The sequence below is a fragment of the Heloderma suspectum genome, chromosome 2 (assembly GCF_057233095.1).
Source record: "Heloderma suspectum isolate Gila_16-S chromosome 2, 16-S_ref, whole genome shotgun sequence".
Taxonomy (NCBI): domain Eukaryota; kingdom Metazoa; phylum Chordata; class Lepidosauria; order Squamata; family Helodermatidae; genus Heloderma; species Heloderma suspectum.
Window position 1 is genome coordinate 162,726,892 of NC_139459.1, and position 25,624 is coordinate 162,752,515.

At 47.4% G+C, this 25,624-nt stretch overlaps 1 protein-coding gene across 1 annotated transcript in view; it reads left to right on the forward strand.

The window, feature by feature from the left end:
* Positions 1–25,624, forward strand: part of LOC146353050 (potassium channel subfamily T member 2-like) — a 68,098-nt gene that overhangs the window by 19,599 nt on the left and 22,875 nt on the right. The window contains exons 6-17 of the mRNA XM_084832197.1: positions 645–704; positions 1,170–1,244; positions 1,549–1,632; positions 2,638–2,732; positions 4,384–4,564; positions 6,426–6,590; positions 9,450–9,586; positions 15,115–15,178; positions 15,770–15,878; positions 18,387–18,495; positions 21,573–21,629; positions 22,852–23,001. Coding sequence (XP_084688323.1) covers positions 645–704; positions 1,170–1,244; positions 1,549–1,632; positions 2,638–2,732; positions 4,384–4,564; positions 6,426–6,590; positions 9,450–9,586; positions 15,115–15,178; positions 15,770–15,878; positions 18,387–18,495; positions 21,573–21,629; positions 22,852–23,001 — 1,286 coding nt within the window. The remainder of the gene's footprint in view (positions 1–644; positions 705–1,169; positions 1,245–1,548; positions 1,633–2,637; positions 2,733–4,383; positions 4,565–6,425; positions 6,591–9,449; positions 9,587–15,114; positions 15,179–15,769; positions 15,879–18,386; positions 18,496–21,572; positions 21,630–22,851; positions 23,002–25,624) is intronic.

A 25,624-nucleotide genomic window follows, 5' to 3' on the forward strand; every position in this document is an offset into this window, starting at 1 on the left:
ATCCTGCCTTTTTTCCTCTTTAAGGAACCCAATATGGGGTACATAATCCTCCTCCATTTTATCCTCACAACAACAACCCTGTGAGGTGGGTTGGGCTGAGAGTCTGTGACTGGCCCTAAGTCACCCTGTTAACTTCCATGGCTGAGGGGGGACTAGAACCCGGATCTCCTGACTCCCAGTCCAGCACTCTAGCCACTGCACCACACTGGTAATTGCCCCCTACCAGGTAAAACCCACAAATTGTGGGGGTCTCCCTTAGGGATGAAGAGAGAGGCAGAAAGCTGGAGAGAGGCACTGCAAGCTGTCTTTCCCCATGGGGCAGTTCATGTTCCATTCTTCACAGCAGTGACATCATACCCCAGGCAGTCTAATGTCAACAGAGTGGAACCTGTGGCCAGGGTCAGCATCAAGGGTAGGCATGGTTGGGTACCTGCCAAGAAGACTTGAAGCAGGGCAGCCACTGCCAGTGAAAATAGACCTGCAACAGGTATGTGAGTACACACTCAAAAGAAAATAGCTAAAGATGAAATAGTCAGGAGCTCCAGGCTGGATTTCTGTTTTAATGAAGCCAGGTGATTCCAGGATTCACCAACTCCTCCAGCTGACAGAGAGGATGAAGCAAAAATGTCTTTCATCTTCCCTAGGTCCTCGTGGCCTTGATCAGCTTCCTGGAGACCATGCTGCTGGTATATCTGAGCTACAAGGTAACTCTGTTAGACAAGCTGTGTTCTATGACATGTTCCTTAAGGGCCAGGAGAAGAAAAAAAAATGGCTTGATCCATCCGGTATAGTTTCCCCATCACCACCACCCCTGTTGGTGTTCTGGGATATTAGGCTAGGAGAGAGGAGTCCTCGATTCTTTTACCTCCACTTCCAGGTGGAAAGTGACTTTGTGAGTGGGGAAATACTTGGCACACACTTGCAGGGCTCTCCCTCCTCTCCTTTAAAAGATACTAATTTAGGAGAAATGTAGGTTGGATAGAGACAAGCCTTTGAGTGACATTTCAGTTGGCCCGTGCTGATTCCAGCTGCTAAGGTGGGAGTGAACTTTGAAAAGGAACACTGCAACCAAAGCCAGATGCTCAGGTGAGCATGGGGCAATATCTGCCAATGGCATGTTTGCTCTGCTTTTCTCCTGATTTTTGCACTCATGCTTTCCTTTTGTCCAGGGGAATTTATGGGAGCAGATTCTGCGTGTGCCTTTCATGCTGGAGGTGATGAATACAGTTCCCTTCCTAATCACTGTAAGTTATATTCATACCCTGACCCCTTCCTCTGCATTCCTCTTATCCCACCTTTGGTCTCCATATTGGGTTCTAGCTGAAGAATGAGAACCTCCTCCCTCACTAGATACTTGGTCAAGCAGGGGGATCTTTGTAGCTTCCCTGAACCTCTTGACTAGCTGCTAAATGGTGCCATCTTGGGTGAAGCACATTCATCCATAGAAACACATCTGAAAGGCAATTTTTGGGGGGTGAGGAAAAGAGTGTGATGATGTCTGGAATGCTGCTCTTGACCCATGTTTTGGTTTGGCTTGGACTTTTGCAGGTTTTCTGGCCTCCTTTGCGTAACATTTTCATCCCTGTTTTCCTAAACTGCTGGCTGGCCAAGCATGCCCTCGAGAACACTATTGTGAGTAGAAGGCCTGAGGGAGGGAGGCATGGAGGACAGACAGGCCCCATCCCCCTTTTTGTGTTGCATGTTCGAGCAAATGGACACTACAACAGAGCATGTAGTGCTTCCTGAGCCAGAGCTGGGCTTCACCACTCAGCCTTCTTGGAACTGGATTATGGACACACACACTCATCCCTTGCTCCTAGTTTCTGGAGTATAAATCTATACCTAAATAATCCTTACCCTTACACATCTTCCCCACATGTAAGGCTGCAATGTTATAAACACTTACCTGGAATAAGCCCTATTGAAATCAGTGGGCTTGCTTCTGAGTATTGCAAAACATATAGGGATAGTTATTCAGTGGAGGGGTGAAGCATTGTGCATATGCTCATGAGAACCAGCATGCAGTAGTAGTTAAGAGCACTGGGAATGAATTTGGGAGATATTGCACAAGTTTCTTGCCATCCTGACCCATCTCAAAAGGCTCTTGTGAGAATCAGTGAGATCTAAAGTGCAAACCCCCGTGAGTAGTGAGAAACTATAGAAGGGTATAGTTAATAATGCTGAGATGTTCCAGAACCGAACCCAGGCATTGAAAAAAGGCCCTGGAACCAAGTCTTAGGAAGGGAACAAAACCATAGTGCAACGGTAGAGCACATGATTTGTAAGGTCTCCATTTTAATCCTCAACATTGTCAGGGTCCTGGGTAGCAGGCTGGGAAAGACCCCCACTTGAGACCAGGAGAACTGTTGCTGGGGTTCAGAGGCAGGACTGGTCTCTGAACCCCATATATATATTTATAGCGCTACTTTTCTAGTGCTTCCACAGTCCATCTCCCCTCTTGTCACAACTCCAAGAGAAGCCTGGAGTTGCACTGCGCTGCAGAAGTGCATAGAACTCCTCCAAAGCTGACTGTGATGGGGACACACCCTTTCCCCATCTCTGAGCAATAAGCAGGGACCCTGAGCAGAAACAGGGAAGCTGTTCGATAAGTTCAATCCATCACTCTTGCCTGCACAGAACGATCTTCATCGAGCCATCCAGAGGACTCATTCTGCCATGTTCAACCAGGTCCTGATCCTGGTCTGCACCCTCGTGTGTCTTATGTTCACGTGGTGAGTGAGTGGGCTGCAGCACCCAGCGTTTTGGGGAGAGGGAAGGAGGGAGGAAGAACTGGAGGAATCTGCCATTTAACTGATAGTCTGGTATTCTGCTCTGCTTTGGATATAGTCAAACTACCAGGACCCATCCCCACCCCTGTCTTGCTTCCACCCGGTGTTCTTGTCACACATGGCTGATGCCAGTCTATTCTCTCCTGAGATGCGGCACAAGGGGTGCCCCGGTGCATTTTAGCCATTCCACAACACTTACACACATATGAAAAGGCAGGGCCTGTCTTTCAGTGTGTTATGTTACTCTGTAAACTGCCATGTACACTAGTGGCCCAGCAGAAGAAATGTAGCATGTATCTCATTTGTAGCCATGGCATCCTATCTTGTCGATACTGCCACATTTTAAGTGCAGTAAATGAGGTCACTTTGAATATGTATGAATGGGGGAAGAATATACCTGCTACTCTTCAGTACTGTTCCATTTCTAACTATCACATAAATGAGTGTACTTGCAGTGGCTCCATATACCCCTCCACTGTATCTAATGGCAAATGCAGAATTGTGGATGTGTGGGGTGTTTGGGTTTTTTCTAATGAACTTCCCTCCCATAGTGATTCCAGCAGAGAAGCATTTTCTTGCTTCCTTGAGCTCTTGAGAATTTAGATAGGCTCTTTATTTCATTAGGTGCAGTGACAGGTGAAAGCACGAATGGGCTTGTACTTCCGTATTTTGCAGCGCCTTTTGACGTACTCTTCCTCCATGGGAGTTTGGATGGCACTAGACCAGGGATAGGTAACTGGCACCCTCCAGATGGTTTGAACTACAACTTCCATAATCATTGACTATTATGGCTGTGACTGATGGGGTTGTAGTCCAAAATATTTGGAGGGCACCAAGTTGGCTGCTCCTGAACGAGACACTGAAGAAGCGCAAGTGCACTAAGGGCGCAATCCTATGCATGTTTAGACAGAGAAAAGGCCTACAACTCCCAGCATGCTCCAGCCAGCCATGCTGGGTGAGGAATGCTGGGAGTTGTAGGCCTTTTCTCTGTCTAAACATACATAGGATTATACCCTAAAGGTTCCACTTGTCACTGTATTGTGTAATGTGCAAAGCTGCCTTCAAGGACACAATTTTGTCTAACGTTGAGAATGTCTGAATTGTGGAGCAGGGAAGTACACCGCTGCCAAAGTTTCAAACTCATTGATAAAAGGGAATATTCACCATATGATCCAGAAACACAAAGCAAGAGTTGTGTTGCTCTCCTCTAGAAATTACCACAGACTATACCCATGGCTCTCAAGCCACCATACGTACAAAGGCTATGAATGCAATAGCTTAGAGATCTATCAACCCAGGTACCTGTGCTTTGATTGCTCAGGAAATGTCAGATCCCCATAACAATAGCACAACCTGTGCAAAATATGTGTGAACCAAGGTGCTTGGAAAGGAAAGTTGCTGGCCTTCCTAGTGCACAGTTTTCGCAATGTAAATCCACCCCCCTCGCCCACCACAAATTCAAGCTACTATTTGTCCTGTTCGGGAGAACTTACAGATACTTACAGAGATCAATTGTAGTGGGATTGGTAAGCCAGTATTGATCTGCTGCTCATTTCTGCCTTCCCCTCATCATTCTCCTTCCTTCCCACCTCAGTATCTGTGGGATCCAGCATTTGGAAAGAGCTGGGAACAACCTGACCCTCTTCGATTCCCTCTACTTCTGCATTGTCACCTTCTCCACTGTGGGTTTTGGCGATGTCACCCCCAAGATTTGGCCTTCCCAGCTGTTGGTTGTCGTCATGATCTGCGTGGCATTGATAGTGCTGCCCATACAGGTATCCACAAAATGGGCAGACTCTGGTGTGTGTGTGTGTGTGTGTGTGTGTGCGTGTGTGCGTTGGGGGAAGGGGGCTGCTAGTTACCAGGAAAAACTGAAGCCAGAACCAACTCAGAGAGAGAGAGAGAGAGAATAGATTTCAGTGACAATTCCATATTCTTGTATAACTGCTTTTAAAATGTGCATGTATTCTGTGCTTCCCACTTTCCTGAGCAGTAGGCGGGGTTTTGTGTGTTGGTGGTGGGGAGAAGAGCAGCCTTTTACAGGGTCAGTTTCTGGTGAGAAAGGTGCACTGTCAGCTTGTAATGTTTTTGTAGTGTGTGTGTGTGTGTGTGTGTGTGTGTGTGTATATATATATATATATATATATATATATATATATATATATATATATATTTAAAGACATAGAGCAGGTGAGAAGTGAGCAGGCCTCCAAAGCAGCTGCACACCCTTGTAGCCCACAAGTTTTTCCTTTTTTTATTGGATGTTTATGCCACCCTTCAACAGTGTTTCCTAGGCAGTATACAAGAATACAAACACAATGATAAAACACACCCTAAAAATCCAATACAATCTTCATGTAGTATTAAGACATCAGTTAAAAGCAGCATTACAAAGAAATTAAAACAGGTTAAAATGCCTAGGAGAATAGGAAGGTGTTCACCTGGAGCCAAAAATGCAAGAGTGTCAACTCTTGGTGAGTAGCCTTGAGAAAAGAGTTCCACAAACAGGGCACCATGGCTCTCTCAGTTGCCACCCAGCTTACCTCATACAGTCAACAAGCACCTGGTGGAGGGCTTCTGGTGGCCATAGGGCTTGGCAGATTGACAAGGAAGCAGGCATTCTTTCAGGTATTTGGGGGTCCCATCCAAACTATGTAGGGCTTTATGAGTGAGCACCAGCACTTTGAATTGTGCTCTGAATGGACTGGGAGCCAGTAAAAATCTTTCAACACTGTTGAGATACCTTCCTGCTCCCAGTTAGTACTCAAGCAGCTATATTTTGAACTAACTGCCATTTTTAGGCGTCTTCAAAGACAGCTCCATTATAACACAGTATGGTAGTTTAATTGGGAGTTACCAGTGGCTAGCTGTGGCTAGACTATCTCTGTCCCAGGGAGGTTGCAATTAACTCACCAGCCTAAGCTGCTGAAAAGTGTTCCGCAACACCGAGATGACTTGGACTCCTAGCCTGTTGCCAGCCATCTCCGACAACTGTCCCTTCCTCTGGCCAAATTTAAAATGGCCTCATTAGAGACTGCCCCCCTGCCCCCAAGTAGAACATTGGTATCAGCCTGCACCATGTTAGATAGTATGGCCTGCATTTCTAGCTATTCTTGATTACTCATTAATTAGTATTTATTGTTAATGGCCAAGCCAACTCGAAGATAACTAACCGGACTGCATGTTCTCTTTCCATACCACCTGCCACAGAACTGACCTGCTGTGAGTGGCAGTTGCTTTTGCTGTCCTCTACTGATGTAACTTGGAGATCCTAGAGCACAGTGGCAGCCTGTCACAGAGTGCCCAAAGTGATCCCTGGCTTGATGCTACTGAAAGGCAAAAGGGCCCAGAGGTTGCTGTCATAATTTGGTGGTAGCTCACAAGGCCACATCCATTTAAAAATCTCTCAGGTTCAATCCCTGGGATTCAGATTAAAGGATCTCAAGTAGCACAACTGTTAAAGACATTACAGAAGGGGGTTGCTGTCCTGAGAGTAGACGATGCTGGACTATATTGACCGATGGCAAGACTCAGAATATAGGAGCACCCCTAATGATACTCTGAGGCAGTGTATATTCAGTGGGGAGACTGTACATGTCCCTCCCCGCTGCCAGTGTCCTATCTCTGCTTTTACAGTTTGAGGAACTTGCTTTTCTGTGGATGGAACGCCAGAAGTCAGGAGGCAATTACAGCCGGTATCGAGCCCAAACAGAGAAGCATGTTGTGTTGTGTGTGAGTTCCCTCAAGATAGACCTCCTTATGGATTTCCTCAATGAGTTCTATGCTCATCCACGGTTGCAGGTTTGTGGAGAGAAGACCCTATGAAGAAGGAATGGGGGTGGGGCACAGTGACACTTTCGACAGGCAGAGTCAGGACAGATAAAAGGAAGGACTTTTTCACACAGTGCAGAGTTAAACTATGGAATTTGCTGCCACAAGATGTAGTGATGGCCACCAACGTGGACTGCTTTAAAAGGGGATTAGACAGATTCATGGAGGAGAAGGCTAGCAATGGCCTCGATTCATGATGACTATATACTACCTCTGGTATCAGAGGCAGTATGCCTTTGTATACCAGTTGCTAAGGAACACAAGCAGGAGGGTGCTGTGGACTCATGTCCTGCTTTGGGTGCTTCCAAATGGAGGCTCCTAGCAATCCCAAGTGCTCCTAGCACTACCACTCAGAAAGCCTTGTGCAGCTATTCTGTCTTTTTTTCCTTAACGGATTTTCAGCAGTAAGAAAAAAACGATGGAAGAAGTGGTAGGAAAACACGGGAGAGTTACAAGTGAAAGACGGTATCATCTAGACCCCTGTAAGCTTCTGTGAAAGAGGCAGGGCGATAGCAGAATAAAAGCCACATTTGGGGGAAAAGCCTTCCTATTGGGGCATCCAGCTGGCCACATTGTGAACACAGTGCTGGACTGCATGGGCCTTTGGTCTTATCCAGCAGGGCTGCTCTCATGTTCTCAGTGCATACCAGCCATAGCTAGGCCATCACGGCTGGGGGAGGAGCATTTCTTGCAATTTCTGGGACACACTCAGCTCCTCCCCACAGACGATACTCCCTCCACAGATAATAATGCTTCTCCAGCTTTTGGATATGGTGGGATAATATTTTTGTGAAAGAAGTTTCCTTCAGAGTTGGGGATGAAAGGTAAAGCCTTATGTTCTACTGGAACTATACCACTGTCATTCAAATAGTGGATCAAGGGGTAACGCTTGCCCAGATGAGACCTGTTGTATGCACAAAATCCAGATTAGTGGATTCAAGCTAGATGCAGACTGGATCAGGGCAAAGCTCAAAGCTGGGAAATGGAGGAAGAGGACACAGCTCACAACATGGGCGAGGCTGTTCTTGTGGCCCCACTTCCAGCTGAAACCAGGAAGACTATCCAGGCACAGGGAGACCGGTGTGGGCCAGCAAAAGAGAGAGGCAGGCAGAAGGGCAGAAGCAGCACCCAGAGTGAAACCTGCAAGTGTGCTTGTGGCGCAGATAAAGCCTGAGAGGAGGACTAGAACATTTAATGGGGACAGAGATAGACCCCACAATCAAGAAGAAGGGAGGAACTTTGCTTCCACTACTGCAGGGCAGTCCCATACATAGCGGGCTGTGGACAACCACTACCCACGCAATCTGACAGGAGCACCCAAATGGCTGTGTTCACCAGCACATTTGCTCCTTGTCAACTTTCCCAGCTCTGCAATTTGCAAATTTATTTATTCCAGCAAGAAATTGGCTTTTGCCATCTGCATGTTGTGCTACTGAGCAAATCTGTGGGCCAATATAGTGTTTGGCTACTATATTGTCCCACATCAGATTGCCAGGGAAAGGCAGCTCCCCGAGAAGGCTCTTTCTCTGAGCACAGGGAACAAGCACATATGATTGGAGGCCTGCTTTGCTGTCCTAATGTGCTCTGTAAAGCTGCTAGGGGCCCTGTGGGTTTCCTTGCCATTTCTTTACCTTCTGGAACAGGCAATGGAATGATAAACGGGAGGAAAGCAAATACTGCCCATCGCTACGCAGTGCTGAGACCGTGTGGCATAAATGGTTTTAAAGCAAGATTAAAGGAATGTGTGGTCCATTGGTGGCTGCCAGGGCAGCCTGAACAGATGTTTGACAGATGTTTGGAGGATGCCTGCCACTAAAACCTGGGGGCTGGGTTCTCTGTTGCTGGCCTGATCCAGCTTGGTAGTTCTTCTGCAGGGGTAGGCAGTGTGGTGCCCTCCCAGATGTTTTTGACTTCAGCTCCCATAATACTTGACCACTGGCTATGCTGGTTTGGGCTGATGAGAACTGTAGCGCAAAACACTTGGAGGGCACCTCTCCCTGTTCTTACAGATCTCTCATAGGAGCAGGAGCTGTAAGGGATGAGGGGCATCTTTAGTTTATGAAGGTCAGAACACTCTTTCAAGTGTGGGTTATGCTTCTCCCAGAGACCCTGTCAAAGCCAAGTCTGTAGCCCCGTTTAGTTCTTAATCGATGCAGGTACCACACGTGAGAAGAGAGAGTAAAGATGAGCACACTGGCTCCGCCCCGCCCTGCCCAATCGCCAGCCTCATCACCGTCCTTATGTTGAGGGTGAACTGCTGCAGAGGGGAGCCTTCTGTACAGGTGGAGGTTGTGCATCACGCAGGGAGCCCCCACACATACAAAAGCCTCCCCACGCTGCAAAAGTTTGCCCTCAGCATGAGGAGGGTAGGGGACAGAGCAACTGAATAGGGTCTTTCGCAAATGGTGTAAGATGTTTTATTCAAGTTGACGTTTGGTGACCAGAGAGAGAGTGAGATAAGAGCAGTCTCATCGCTATAGCTTTTTGTGCTTTGAACTTGTTACTTTCTCTGAGACCTTGGGACGGGGCTGGCTACAAGTCAATAAGAAGAGCAGTTTTGGGAGACTGGACTGCATCAGCAAGTCTGGCGGGGAATAGGATAGGAATCAGTCCAGTTTCCTTCCTTCTCCCCACACAGTGTGTGTGTGTGCGTGTGCGCGCGTGCGCGCATGCGTGCGTGCACGCACCCACACTCGCACCCACACTCACTCCCACACATGCATGCACGGCTCTCTGCAATGCAGTGGTAGATTAGGACCCCTGAGCAAAAGCAGGAAGGGAGCCCTGTCTGCAGGCGTCTGACTCCAGGGCATGTGTTGCTCCCTGTAGGACTATTACGTGGTGATCTTATGCCCCACTGAGATGGACTTGCAGGTGCGCCGGGTGCTGCAGATCCCACTTTGGTCCCAGCGCATCATCTTTCTCCAGGGTTCAGCCCTCAAGGACCAAGACCTCATGCGAGCCAAGTAAGTGCTTAGTCTAAACCCAAGCATAAGAGCCAACGGAACGACAGTGTAAGGGGCGCAGGTAAAACCTAACTGTCCTGTCAACACATACCTGTGTGGCCATCCACATGTAGGGGGCCGGAGAGGCAGATGTGCAAGTGTATTAGAGTTGCCACTATTTTGGCTGTCCCTGCGCCTTGAACAGCAGCCTGACACTCAGAAATCTATCAGATGAAGCTTTTTCCAGTCACTTTATCTCTGCCAGGAAAAGATTCACCTGCCAAATGTCTGTGTTAAAAGCACAGGAGCAGTCCGAAAGTTGCCAGTCTTAATGTGTGTGCATGCGTCATGCCACAATGATTCTTTTCTGCTCCCTATGCAATAAGCTGGAGGATCTGAGGATCTCATATGGCTCTGATATAACGCTCTTGTGAGGATATCTCAGGAGCGTCTGGTCCCTTTACATCAGCATCCTCCCCAAGCTTGATCTTGCCTTTTTTTATTTGGCGCACTTGCCTCTAATTCTACTCCCATGATGATTGTGGGAAATGACTTGATTCTTTGATAGTATAGTTCCTCCTATGCCTACCCACCTGGGCATGACTGTTCCATGTGCACATCCTCGTGGGTGCACGTTTGTGGGTGCAAGTTATTCTTATCAACTGTTTTTGCCTGGGAAAGTAGACATCATCCGCACTGGCCCTTTAAACACTGGGTTCCCTGGCATACATGGAACCCAGTGTAACTAAACTGGATCTAATACTGAGCTTGGATCTAATACTGGATCCAATACTGAGCTAATACTGAGCTACTCTTCAGTGGCAGTTCAAGCAGTAAGCCACTGCTAAAATACTGTTGCAATGGTGTCATGCAGGGCCGGGGCTCCCACAGGGCTAATCTCTCACTTTGCACCAGATCTGTGTTATCACTTATGTTAGATGGAGCAGGCAGTGTTTGACCAGTAGTGTAACTAGGGTGGTGAACCCTTCTACACTGCACCTGCATCCAGCATCCTGGGTTGGCATGAAAGATTATATAATGTATGGACAATTATTGAAATGATGTGAAAATATTATTATTCTTATTTTGGGTATGAAATGTTCACACATGTTTTGGGGATCATAGATGAAAAACCAGATATCAGTTTGCTCAGAGGCTTTGTGAGAGCAGCAGGCCAGACAGAATGGCACCCTTAGAGATTCACACTGGACCTAGGTCTGCAACCTGGCATAGTAAAAGCACATTCAACCACTGGGGGTAGGAGTGGGAGTGAGGAGAAAATGGGAGACATTGACATTGGTGGCGGCAGTCAGGAGGTATTTTGCACAATAGCTTCTGAACAGGAGCAGTCTTATCCGAACAGTGAGATGCTGGAATTTCAGTAGGAACAGCTCTAAAGATCCTGAACTATTCTTCATTTCTAGAGGAGTAGCTGTGTTTATCTGTTGCAGCAAAAACAGCAGTCTCATGGCATCTTTAAAGACTAACCATTTTTTATGGTATGAACTTTTGTGGACTATAGGCCAATTTATCAGATGCATGAAGTGTAATCCTAAATTGTCTGGCATATATACACATGATGGGGGCCGGGGACAGCACCCCCCTCCCCCACCATGTGTGTATGCCTGCCAATTTAGGATTATACTTCATACATCTGATAAACTATTCTTAATTAAATTTGTGGAGATAATTGGGTGCCTGCCCTGGATGTAAAAATGACAAGTTACACCACTATGTTAAACATGTAGTGGGCAAAATTCCTCTGGCAATCCAAATTTATTTTGGGAGACTTAGGACCAATGTTCTTAAACCCATCAAGGGAAGACTTTTGCTTTCAGAATGGTGCCAAAGTCCTGCTTGAGAATTAGCTAGGTACACTGAAATACAGACTTGTTGTTGTTCAGTTGTTAAGTCGTGTCCCCATGGACCATAGCACGCCAGGCCTTCCTGTCCTCCACTCTCTTCCAGAGTGTGCTCAAGTTCATATTCATTGCATCAGTGATGCTATCTAGCCATCTCATCCTCTGCCGTCCCCTTCTCCTTTTGCCTTCAATCTTTCCCAGCATCAGGGTCCTTTCCAGGGAGTTTTCTCTTCGCATTAGGTGGCCAAAATATTGGAGCTTCAGCTTCAGTATCTGTCCTTCCAATGAGCACTCAGGGTTGATTTCCTTTCGGATTGACTGATTTGACCTCCTTGCAGTCCAGGGGACTCATAAGAGTCTTCCCCAGTACCACAGTTCGAAAGCATCAATTCTTCGGCACTCAGCCTTCCTTATAGTCCAGCTCTCACAGCCATATGTTACTACTGGGAAAATCATAGCTTTGATTAGACGGACCTTTGTCTCTGCTTCTTACTACGCTGTCTAGGTTTGCCATAGCTTTCCTCCCAAGGAGCGTCTTGTAATTTCATGGCTACAGTCACCGTCTGCGGTGATCTTGGAGCCCAAGAAAATAAAATCTGTCACTGCTTCCATTTCTTCCCCTTCTATATGCCAGGAAGTGATGGGGCCAGATGCCATGATCTTAGTTTTTTTAATGTGGAGTTTCAAACCAGCTTTTGCACTCTCCTCTTTCACCCTCAACAAGAGGCTCTTTAGATCTTCTTTGCTTTCTGCCATTAGGGTGGTATCGTCTGCGTATCTGAGGTTGTTGATGATTCTCCTGGCAATCTTAATTCCGACCTGTGATTCATCCAACCCGGCGTTTCTCATGATGTACTCTGCATATAAGTTAAATAAGCAGGGCGACAATATGCAGCCTTGTCGTACTCCTTTCCCAATTTTGAACCAATCGGTTGTTCCATGTCTGGTTCTTACTGTTGCTTCTTGGCCCTCATACAGGTTTCTCAGGAGACAAGTAAGGTGGTCTGGTACCCCCATCTCTCTAAAAATTTGCCAGAGTTTGTTGTGATCCACACAATCAAAGGCTTTAGCGTAGTCAATGAAGCAGAAATAGATGTTTTCTAAGCATTTCTCTTGCTTTCTCCATGATCCAGCAAATGTTAGCGATTTGATCTCTAGTTCCTCTGCCTCTTCGAAACCCAGCTTGTACTTCCGGTAGTTCTCGGTTCGCATACTGCTGAAGCCTAGCTTGTAGGATTTTGAGCATAACCTTGTTGGCATGTGAAATGAGCGCAATTGTACGGTAGTTTGAACACTCTTTGGCATTGCCCTTCTTTGGAATTGGAATGTAAACTGACCTTTTCCAGTCTTGTGGCCACTGTTGAGTGTTCCAAATTTGTTGGCATATTGAGTGTAGCACTTTAACAGCATCATCTTTAAGGATTTTAAATAGCTCAGCTGGGATACTGTCATCTCCACTAGCTTTGTTGTTAGTAATGCTTCCTAAGGCCCACTTGACTTCACTCTCGAGGATGTCCGGCTCAAGTTCAGTGACCGCACTGTCATGGCTATCAGGGACATTAGGATCTTTCCTGTATAGTTCTTCTGTGTATTCTTTCCCCCTCTTCTTAATCTCATCTGCTTCTGTTATGTCCCTGCCTTCTTTATCATGCCCGTCTTTGCACAAAACATTCCCTTCAGAGCTCCGATCTTCTTGAAAAGATCTCTAGTCTTTCCCATTCTGTTGTTTTCCTCGATTTCTTTGCATTGTTCATTTAAGAAGGCCTTCTCGTCTCTCCTTGCTATTCTCTGGAACTCTGCATTCAGTTGGGTATATCTTCCCCTTTCTCCCTCGCTTTTTGCTTCCCTTCTTTCCTCAGCTACTTGTAAAGCCTCCTCAGACAGCCACTTGGCTTCTTGCATTTCTTTTTCTTTGGGATGGATTGAGTTGCTGCCTCCTGAACAATGTTACGGACCTCCGTCCGTAGTTCCTCAGGCACTCTGTCTATCAGGTCTAATCCCTTAAATCTATTCCTCACCTCCACTGTATATTCATAAGGGATATGATTTAGGTCATACCTGAATGGTTTAGTGGTTTTCCCTACATTCTTCAATTTCAGCCGAAATGTTGCAACAAGAAGCTCATGATCTGAGCCACAGTCAGCTCCAGGTCTTGTTTTTACTGACTGTATGGAGCTTCTCCATCTTTGGCTGCAAAGTACATAATCAATCTGATTTCAATATTGACCATCTGGTGATGTCCATGTGTAGAGTTGCCTCTTGTGCTGTTGGAAAAGAGTGTTTGCTATGATCAGCATGTTCTCTTGGCAAAACTCTATTAGCCTTTGTCCTGCTTCATTTTGTACACCAAAGCCATGCTTGCCTGTTATCCCAGTGATTTCTTGACTTCCTACTTTAGCATTCCAATCCCCTATGATGAAAAGGACATCTTTTTTTTGTGTTAGTTCTAGAAGGTGTTGTAGGTCTTCATAGAACTGATCAACCTCAGCTTCTTCGGCCTCAGTGGTTGGGGCACAGACTTGAATTACTGTGATGTTGAATGGTTTGCCTTGGATTCGTACTGAGATCATTCTATCATTTTTGAGATTGTACCCCAGTACTGCTTTTCCCACCCTTTTGTTGACTATGAGTGCTACTCCATTTCTTCTAAGGGATTCTTGCCCACAGTAATAGATATAATGGTCACCTGAATTAAATTCACCCATGCTTGTCCATTTTAGTTCGCTGATTCCCAAGATGTCGATGTTCAATCTTGCCATCTCATGTTTGACCACCTCCAGCTTACCTTGATTCATTGATCTTACATTCCAGGTTCCTAAACAATATTGTTCTTTACAGCATCGGACTTTCTTTTCACCACCAGACACATCCACAGCTGAGTGTCCTTTCAGCTTTGGCCCAGCCGCTTCACTCTTTCTGCCGCTACTTGGAAATACCCTCTGCTCTTCCCCAGTAGTATATTGGACACCTTCTGACCTGAGGGGCTCATCTTCCGGCGTCATCTCTTTTAGCCTTGTGATACGTTCCGTGGGGGTTTCTTGGCAAGAATACTGGAGTGGGTTGCCATTTCCTTCTCCAGTGGACCACATTTTGTCAGAACTCTCTGCCATGACCTGTCCGTCTTGGGTGGCCCTGCACAGCATAGCTTATGGCTTCACTGAGTTACACAAGCCCCTTTGCCACAACAAGGCAGTGATCCATGAAGGGGTTCAGTGCTGTGCCCTGGCCTGAATCCAGACTGAAATGGGTCCAGATAATCAGTTTCCTCCAAGAACATCTGGAGGAAACTGATTCCTCCAATAGCCTTACTATTAGGCAGAGTGTGGCAACTGCTTCCAGTAGCTAATTTTGGAAGTCATGAAAGGGCAGAAAATTGTTAGTTTTAAAATTTATAAACTTTGTATTTTTACTCCCAGGGAGAGGTACTTACAGGATTTTCTGCTCCAGGTGCCAAAATAACTTGGCCAGCCTTGGATACTGTGCACCTTGCCTTGGGGGATTTGCTGTTCCCAGCAAAATGTTTTGAGTCAGGCCCGGGGAAGCCATGCCCTGTCTTTCTGCAGCCATTTTAGCATTGTCTAATCTGCCTAATCCCCCCTTCTCTTCACTAATCCTCCCTCTTCTTCTCGCCCCATTTGTCCTGATTCCCACCCACACCCTTCCCCTTCTCTTCTCTCCTGGCTGAAGGATGGATGATGCAGAGGCCTGTTTTATCCTTAGCAATCGGTTTGAAGTGGATCGCATTGCTGCTGTAGGTGCCTTACCCGGGCCAGACATCCTCGCTTGTACAGGGTGGGGAGGGGTGGCGAGGCCCCTGTGTGAGAGTGCTAAGGGCTCTTGGTAGGCAACAACGGTGTTGCACTTGGTGGACTAGGGCAATCTGGGCTCAGTTCTAATGGCTCCTAGCCGCGGCTTCTCTGGGTGGTAGTGGTGAGTCCCCCAGTCTATAAAGGAGGAAGGGAGTGGCCTCTTCCTGAGTTGGGGAATAAGACCACGGGGTGAGGGTGGCCCCTGAGAACTGCCGCAGCACCCAAAGAGCCTCCTCCTTCCTGGGTGCTGCCAGCAGGCCACAGGGAGAGCCTGAAAATCCCCAGGCTCTGGGATGGATGGCACTTCAGCCTTGCGTCCCTTGGGGGGAATGGCTTCAAGAACACCAGCAGCCAAATACACTTTGTCCAAGGTGAAGAGGGAGGCAGGGATTTGGGCACATCTCCATGGTTGTTTCCCTGTGGCTCAGCTGGTCACAAGCTCTGAGCATCCGTCTGGGGAAAGGGGCCTGCTGGTAAGTTGGGCTCCAGGTGTAGTTTCTCCGGGTCTCTGAACCAGACCGTTCTTTTGTCAGGACCATCAAACCATTCTGCGTGCCTGGGCAGTGAAAGACTTTGCTCCCAGCTGCCCTCTGTATGTTCAGATTCTCAAACCTGAGAACAAGTTCCACATCAAATTTGCAGGTGAGTCTAAAGCCCGCTTGCATATCTGGCTTCCCCACCCCCTGCTGGATTGCCAGCCAACCAGTCAGTATCTTCCTAGTTCGACAAGTAAAACTATGTCTTATCCGCTAACCAGTATTATAGTCTGAAAAGCCAATAAACTAGATTCTTGTCAGAAGCTGTGCTGTCGCACTAGATTCCATCTGGCTTTCCCCAGCTACCTGTCAGATTCTGACGGATTCCTTTGGGTTCCACCCATGACCTTCTAGGTTCTGCCCAGACTCCATTTGTACTGGATCCATCTCCTGGCCTGCTTGCGGGGCCAGTATTTTGAAATCGAGCGTTGGCAGTCCAGTAGTAGTGATGTAGAGCCTGTTACTTGCCCCTCTCTGAATTGCCTTCATGATTGTTCCCGTCTCTGTGGGGAGGGGTTTTAACTATTGGTTTATTTCATTGTTTTTTCTTCTTCTTTATACCAAAATAGCACTATTTTATTATGCAAGTAATACAAAGGAATTAATAATTTAAACCTCCCTTCCCAGGGGAACAGCAACTGACACTGGGGCAATTCAGGAAAGCTATTCAAGGGGCAATTAATCACCAACCCTCTGCTGGGATCAACAGGAAGCTATAAAATGGGCTGAACCTACAAGCAATGTACTTTACATTATTAAAGAAGCCATGGACCTTTGTTGAATGAGACTTATTTGTGTGTAAAGCTTATTGAGGGATCTTGACCATGGGGGAGGGCAATACAGACAATATAGCATTATCTGAGTGTGCTCTGTGGAAGTTTTAATTCTGTCTCCTTCTAATTACAGAAAAACAACGGCTCAGCAATGTTAAAAGGTGGCTCCCTTGGCCTGTTTTCTCCCCCCGCCACCAACTGCCCCCCAAATTTCCACCACATTGCTGCCAAATTTTGGTCTTCCAGGAGCACAGTTTGCCTTTAAAACAAGGCACATGCTCGCCATGCTCCTTGTTTTAAAGGGAAATGTGGCCTTTTTTTGCTGTTACTATGCTGATGACATTTGGCAGCAATTCAGTGGTGTGGTGGTGGTGATTCTGGTGGGTGGGGGATGGCCTCCAGGGGGTTTGGGGGAACAAATATTTGGCCCCGGACTCTCCAAAGTTGCCCACCCCTGGGCTATAGTGTAAAAGCAAGCTGTTAGAACAAGCTAGAACTTGCAAAGCACAAATGTAACCCTAGTCACTACTACTTGTATGCCTTACAAAATCTGCTCACCTTTAAGAGATATTAGCACAAACTGAAAAAGTATAATCCCACTTGGGCTAAGCAGGATCCCTGAGCAGGAGGTATTTGCACATCATGCTCTGTGTGTGTGTGTGCGCCTGCGTGCGCACACATGCACACAAGCACATGGCAGGAAGAAATGGCTGCTGTCAGCGAGGAGTATGGCCTGGTGGAGAAACCTAAAAAGAAAACGGCTGTATTGTACTGTCTGTGTAGTTCAGGGGAAGAGTGTTCTGATTTCTATTTTTATTAATCGCTTGGATGAGGAGGTGCAGGGAATGCTGATCAAATTTGCAGATGACACAAAATTGGGTGGGACAGCTAAACAGAAACAAAATTCAAAGTCATCTTGATAGGCTGGAGCACTGGGCAGAAAACAATGGAATGAAATTTAATAGGGATAAATGCCAAGCTCTGCACCTAGGAAAAATAAACCAAATGCACAGTTACAAGATGGGGGATACGTGGCTCAACAACACTACAAGTGAGAAGGATCTTGGAATTGTTGTCGATCACAAGCTGAATATGAGCCAACAGTGATGTGGCTACAAAAAAGGCAAATGATATTTTGGGCTGCATTAGTAGAAGTATAGCTCCCAAATCACATGAAGTACTAGTTCCCCTCTACTCAGCACTGGTTAGGCCTCATCTGGAGTACTGTGTCCAGTTCTGGGCACCACACTTTAAGAAGGATGCAGACAAACTGGAGAGGGTTCAGAGGAGGGCTGAGAAGATGATCAGGGGACTGGAAACAAAGCCCTATGAGGAGAGACTGAAAGGACTGGGCATGTTGAGCCTTGAGAAGAGAAGACTGAGGGGAGATAGGATAGCGCTCTTCAAGTACTTGAAAGGTTGTCCCAGAGAGGAAGGCCAGGATCTCTTCTTGATCATTCCAGAATGCAGGACATGGAATAATGGGCTCAAGTTACAGGAAGCCAGATTCCGGCTGAACATCCGGAAAAACGTCCTGACTGTCAGAGCAATACGACAATGGAACCCATTACCTAGGGAGGTGGTGGGCTCTCCCACACTGTGGGCATTCAAGACGAGGCTGGACAGCACCTGTCAGGGATGCTCTGACTTGGATTCCTGCACTGAGCAGGGGGTTGGACTCGATGGTCTTACAGACCCCTTCCAACCCCACTATTCTATAATTCTCATTCCGATGGGTTTAAATGGGCTGTGATAAGGCAAGAGAAAAGAGACTGAATCTCCTCGTGCTTTGCTTCTGGATGTGCTGCTGCTCACCAGTGTGTTTGTGTCCCTGCCACCAGATCATGTGGTCTGTGAAGAAGAATTCAAGTATGCCATGTTGGCTCTGAACTGCATGTGCCCGGCCACCTCCACCCTCATCACTCTGCTGATCCACTCCTCACAAGGGCAGTAAGTCGGTTGCCTTCCTGGGAGTCTCCTCACGACGTTCTTTGGGGTTGCCGGTTCCTGTGCCAAGGCTGGCAGGCACCAGCGTTGGAGCCTTCCCTGGCCCTCTGATCATGCCAGGCTAGAAATTCAGCTCCCAAAGGAGTTCAGAGAATCAGAGGCGATTCCATCCTATTTAACCTTATCAGAAATGTGGGAATGGATTACTACAGCCCTCGCCCCCAGCCGTGTCCTCTCTTGAGATCATCCTCAGGCTCAGGTTGGCCTGGGAGAGCCAGTATGGGGCTGAGGACAGAGTGCTGGGCTTAGACTAGGGAGACAGGCCTGGGTTCAGATCCTCACTCAGCCATGGTGCTGACTAGGTGGCCTTGAGCATTCATTGTCTCTAGGCCCAACCTACCTTGCAGGGTTGTTGTGAGGAGAAAATGGGATAGCCCCCTGCATGCCAACCTGAGCTCTTCGGTGGAATGGCAGGATACACACGTAAACAGTTTTTTTAAAAAAGTACACGTCTCTGGTGGGCCAGGAACAGCCAGCCCTATATTAGGTCCTACAAGGACACCTCTTACATTGCCTATGCCTGCCTGATCCTCACTCTCACCATGCCTTCTTCCTTCTCCCTGCCTTGTCTTCCAAACTGACTTCTTAAGTTATGGGCATTTGCCGTGCTATTCACTGTGCTATTCATACAGATCCAACATCCTTTTGCTTGATCCTCATAGCCCAGATTCATAGCCGAAGCCCAGTTTTTAATTTTGGACAGATAATAAAAAATAATACATTTGAGCATGGTCATCCTGCCTTTCCTCAGTAACCGTGCTTAACCTTCAAACTGCTGGGATTAAGGGGATGGGTTTCCTGTTCAAAAGGCACCATGCAGCTTCTGGTCATCCACCTCATCCCACCCTGATGCATCCAAGTGCCTTCATTTGAGCTTCTTGCTTATGGGACCTGCAGGTGGTAAGGACAGGAATGATTTCAAGGGCCTTTCCCTCATGGCCCAGTATTTTTTGTGAAATGCATGTTTCACATTGATTGCACATAGTCCTTACATCAAGGATGGGCAACATATCTGCCCTAGACAGCACAGCCAATGGTCAGGGAGGATGGGAGTTGTGACCCTCCAGATGTTGTTGGACTGCAAGTTGCCCACCTCTGCCATAAAGTGTAAAGAGCTTCCTCAGGGAAGGTCCCATTTTTTCCATGCCCGGAAATTGCAATATTTTATACCTGGGGAAGGTGATGTTTGTCTCAGACAGAGCTGTGACTGCTGTGTGGGATGAGGATGCCAGGTTACACAGATGCCTCTTGATTTTTTACTTTGAAAATGGTCGGGATGAACCACACCTCGACGCCAACCCAAGCCATCAGCAAAACCCTTTGTTTTTGCTTTATTTCATTGTTTGTAAAGTCCTTGGAGCTGTGAGCTGCTCCACAGTAGGGCTCCAGTGTGGTAGTGAATAACACCACTACCGAAGGGCTATGTCAGCAGCAAGAAATATAACAGAAGGACAAAAACTGCAGGCACTCTCAAACGATGGAGAGAACAATCCTGTGGTCCCTCAGGGAGCATCCCAGGGACCATAGGATGGCTCAGAAAAATCCTCCGAGGTCGGAGGCAGTGTCTTGACCTTGGAAGGGGGAGTTGGAGACCCCAGCCCACTCCCCCTCACAGTCGGCACACAGAAAACTGCACCGGGTGCCTCTCCAAGATTGGAAAAGCCGAGGAGAAGGAGGAGGGAGAGGGGGAGGGGGGGGGAGGGGAGGAGACCTGAGAGTTATCCTGAGTGTCTTCCAGCCTCCAAAGTGCCTTCGCTACACAGACCTCAAAGCCCATGTAGCGAAAATCAGAAAAAACGGAGGACAGGGAGGCGAAGATTGCCTCCGCCACTCCTCCCATCCTGGCAGCTTCAGCCTGGCAGCGCACAGGAAACTCGAAAGCCTCCGAGTCCAAGGGCTTCCAAGCAGTGAGGGCACAATTGTTAGGACTGCACTCTTGGATCCTTTACTCAAAGGTTTACCAGGACCTCGACTACGTCTCCATTTATAATGCTGTAGGACAGGGGTGTCGAACCTCGTTCAGCCTGAGGGCTGAATTCAATGTCAGAGATGCCCTTGGGGCCCACATTCCAGTGATGGGCAGAGCCAAAGGGGTGGGGGTATTGTAGCAAGAATACCGGCATGTTTTAGCTTAACTGAGCCTTGGGAGAGTCACCTTGACCCTTTCGAAGGAGGAAACTGCACAAAAGCTGGGAAACCATCGAACAGGAGGTGGTTGGGGGAAAGGGGGTGGGGCCGGGAGAAAGAGGGTGGCCTTCTGGGGAACCCCAAAGGGCCAGACTGGGACACCCCAAAGGGCCAGACTGGGACTGCAGGAGGACCGGATTTGACCCCCAGGCCTGATGTTCCCCACCCTTGCTGTAGGACTCTATATATTTGGTCTGGATGAAGAGCTGCACCTGAAATGCTTGGAATAAAGGCTGCACTGCACATTGCACAGGAAATCCCAAGGTCTGCATGTTTTCTAAAACAGAAATGCAGCCATGGGGGAAAGGGGTTGCACATATGCTATTTTCCTAATAAAAAAAATTGGCCCCTGCAGGAAAATACAGGTTCCTGTAATGTCTGTCTGTCTGTCTAGTACAGGGATAGCAACTTGGTGCCCTCCAGATGTTTTCAGCTATAACTTCTCCAATCCCTGACCACTGGCCATGCTGACTGGGGCTCTGGGAGTTATAGTCCAGAACAACTGGAAAACCTCAAGTTGCCTACCGCGATCCAGTGTATCCTGCCCTTCAGCCCTGAAGGATTCCCAGGGCAGCCATAACAATCAGCTGAAAGGACGGTCAGCCATGAATCAGCAGGAGTGCCATCATGCAGTCTTCACTGAAAAGTCACTTGGGGGAGTCCCCAGCAGTGGCTCAGATGTCCCCCGCCCTCCCGGTGCTCTTAGGGTTGAGCAACGCCCTCCCGTGGCTTCAGATTTGAGCTTGTCTCCCTGGGACTGCCCGTGCTCTTGGTTTTGGAGATGCGTCCCGCAGTTCTGTTTATCTTAGCTTCTTCTTGGTGTTTTTGGACAGAACAGCCCCACTGGAGAGCCCCAAGGAATGCTCCAGCAACTGGCCACCTCTCTCCAGGTGAGTCCAGTACTGAAAAAGCACTGTGGCTCACTCTGGCTTAAACAAGCCATGGTGGGCCACCATGATTGCGTGAACCGGGTCCTAGTCTATAAAGGCAAATGTAGTATAAAAAGAGAGCTCACAGGGTCCTTCAGCCACAAAGGGAGCCCACTTTCCTCCTGGCTTTGCAACTGAAATGACATACATGCATACTGGGCCAGCCATCAGCCTTGTCCCATTCTATCCACCCAGCCTGCCCATACCTCAGATAGGCTGCCTGCCTATTTTTTTTTAAAAGGCCTCAGGAATATTCATGCATTTCTTTGTCTGTCACCTCATTTTTTAAATATTTTAAAGTGCAAAACACAGGATTTGGGATAGGTTTACAGTGACATGTCAGTGACCAGGCACATCCAGCTTCTGTTTCAAACTTGCAGGACAGTTTGTCTCAGGGCTCAACCCTGGAGAGGAATAGTTATGTTTGGACTGAACTATAGGGAGAGAGATTCCAGAGCAGCCTTACTGCTCTCAAACAGGAGACCCTAAATTTTGACAAAAAGGGGACAGTGGAGGAAGGGGGGAAAAGGAAGGCAAGGGAGCAGGAGATGGAAATGTGGAGACATAGTTACATGTATTTAGGGTTGAAGAGGAGGAGGAGTTAAGCCATAAGCTAATGGGTTAAGTCAAAAGTTTCAGGAAAGAGATATGAAGGAAGAGAGAGGTGACACCACACGGGTGTTCGGGGGGGGGGGGAGTTCTAGGCCTAAGGGATAGCAAGAGAGAATGAGCAGAGTTATTTCAGAGAGCAGGAATTATACTATAGGAATTATAGTATATTCGCCTCAGCTGGGGTTTGTTTACACTTGTTCAAAGCATTCTAGGGCAAACTGAGTAGGAGACTCAAAGTGGCACAGTGAGGGTATGAGAGAAGGAAAGAGGGAAAGACCTTCCTTCAAGGGAAGAAGAAAGGGTAAAGACTGGGATGGCGGGGGGCGAGGACAGACCTTTGGAGCAGGCCACATTCCCTCCCAAGGTTCAGATCCATTTTCAGAAGCAGAGTGTCCAGATCATGAGAAGTCATAGTTCCACACTACCCTATGGTGGTCATGGCTGCATCTGGAGTCCCACGGCAGCTCCAAGTGCACCTCGTTTGATTGATTTCTTGTGGTAGTTTGATGTCTCCATATTGTTGCCCCAAGGTTATTGTCCAGAGATAACGTGTCCTCTCCTGCCTTGTCAGGGAAGGCCCTGCATCCCCTGAGCAGTGGCAGAGGATGTACAGCCGCTGCTCCGCCAATGAAGTCTATCACATCCAACTGGGCGACAGCAAATTCCTGGGGGAATACGAGGGCAAAAGCTTCACCTATGCCTCTTTCCATGCTCACAAGAAGTAAGTGAATGTTCTGGCAGGGTCCAGGCACAGAGATTAACTGGAAAACCATCATCATCATCTGCAACATGGCAATGACAATAATACTGTCCTACTGTGGGAGACTTGGGACAAGAGGGCCTTTCTTTTCAGCCTCCTAACCATAGCACCCTGTGGGCACCTCCAATGATGCCTGCACAGCTCTCCATTCCCTGCCCCCTTCAAAAAAAAGTTTACATACAAAATTGAAAAACGTGAGGACGCCAGGTTCTCCTTCCTCTTCCTGAACCTGCTGCTGATCAGCAGGCAGGAAGAGAAAGCAAGGCAAAAAGGTGAAGGGGAGAGAAGGGGCGAGGCTGGAAGCCAGGAGAGGGGAGAAGGGGCGAGGTAAAGAGGTGGAGGTGAGAGAAGTAGTGAGGCCAGAGGCTGGGAGTGGTGAGAAACAGCAAGATAAAGGGGTGAGCAGGAGAGAAGAACAAGGCTAGAGGCTGGGAAGGGAGAGAAAGTAGAAAGCTAGGGGTGGGGAAGGGAGAGAAATTGTGAGGAAAGGGGCTGTGGGAGAGAAATAGCAGGGCTAGAAGTTGGGAGTGGAGAGAGAGAGAAAGCAAGCAAAGGGAAAAGGTCTGTATGAATGGAAGAAAATTGGGCAGGCCAGGAAACAACTCTTTCCATTTCCTACATCCTCCATGGGAGCCATTTTGTGGTGGTGCCCATATCAGTTTATCAAATTCCCAAATGTGCCCATGTCCAAAAAGGTTAGGGATCCCTGTCCTAACCTGTTAAAATTCTAACCAAATTACAGAAACCATCAGCTGGTACCACTCCAAATATGCTTTTCTTTCAGCCTTCAAGGTGTTTGGGATTCTCAGTTTCTCACATAAAACCAATATCTCTGTTCATCAGTAGTATATAGCCCAGCAGAACATGTATGTGCATAAGAGGGTGCAGAAGTTAAAGTTGATAAGCATGTTTATGCAACTGGTAAAAATAAATTTACCATTAGAAAATCCAACCATCTGGAATTCAAAACACATTAAGAAAATAAGATATAGCTAAAGGTTTTCTACCTTTTCAGGGAGGTTATTTGCCTATTTTAAGCCAGAGTCCAAGTTAAAAGTCCATTTCCAAAGATGGCCTTCTGCCATTGCTCCTAGTCCATCTGTTCGAGAGAACAATTTACCCCATAGCTAAACAAATCTGAATCCCCAGCTGAATCACCTAGGGAACCAGAGTCCCACCTTTTAATAGAAAAAACCCTCCAAAAGCATATACATGCATATACACACACATCTTGAGAAGTGGAAGACTTGAACTGACAAGTCCTTATATGCAACAAGTGGCAAGACTTGTGAAAACCCAATTGGAGAAATGTGGGCTAATAAGAGGTTTCCATTTCTCGTGGTAATGAAGGCAGAGTCGGGTAACTATGTGTCTGGCTAGGTGACAGACAGGGACACACACATTAAACTAGGCTTGCTTGCATGTTGTTTCCCAAAACGAGCTCAGTTACTCCACTGGCATTTTCCTCCAAGCCTGTCTAGATGTTTCAGACCTGAAAGAATCCAGGTTTTGAACTCCCATTTGGTCAAATATGTTTTTCTTTCATACAAGACCTCCTGTCCTATGCCCATGCCAACATGAGGCTTCTGTAGGTCAACGGAGTTACGTGAGGCTCCTGTCTGTCAGCTGATTACCTTAGCTGAGTTGCACATAACTCTTCTGGATCATCTGTCTACATGACTGCATCACACCAGTATAACTTGCACTGACCTGTTGCCTGCGTAAACATTCTAGAGAGCTCTTTTGAATCAGCACAATAAAAAAACTAAACATATAAATACATCACTATACATAAAGGAACTTCTTAGAGGTGAGGTCCAATTCACAGTAAAACTTTTTACTAGATAAACCTATCTAGTAAATAGGTTTATGCTTTTACAGCCCCAGTAAAGATCCAGAGATAACAGTTCATAACATAAGACTTTGACCAGGGCCCATCCACACGCCGATTTAGTGCAAAGGGAGAGCACATCAGGGTCATTCATGATGGATGACACTGTCGCCAATCTGCAGTAACTCTGCACCTTCCCTCTGGAAAAGGCGCTTTTTCGGAAAGGCCTTTCAGTGCGTCTTTTTTCCTTAAACGTGGCTTCTGCACAGTTCCACTGCAGTGTGCCCCGTCCCCGCATTAAATCCTGGGCGTGCCTCTGTGACCTGCTGTGACCTGGCAGTGATGTGGTCAAGGGGTGGGGCAGCCCCTTCCTCTCCCCCACTCCTTTTTCCCCGTTCGCAGTAGGGCGCTTTTAGACACAGGCTTTCTTTCCCACTTAGCACTATTTTGCACTGTTTCTTTCTTTCACTATACCGCTGTAATGCTGTTTTCCCATTCACAACATGTAGCCTAGTGCAATAGCTGCTTTACCCATTCACAGTATGCAACCTGTTTTTCCTATTAAGAGTAGTGCAGTATCTTTTACTCTTTCACAATATCCCAATGGTGGATGAGAGGGGAGAGGTGTGAGGTAAATACAGGGGCTTAATTCAGTGCTTCCAGTAAACTTCCCTGAGCAGGGGAGTGTGGACAAGGCTGGGGAAAGCCTCCCTCATTCACTGAGCAGCACCTATGCGGTTGTTGATGTTCAGT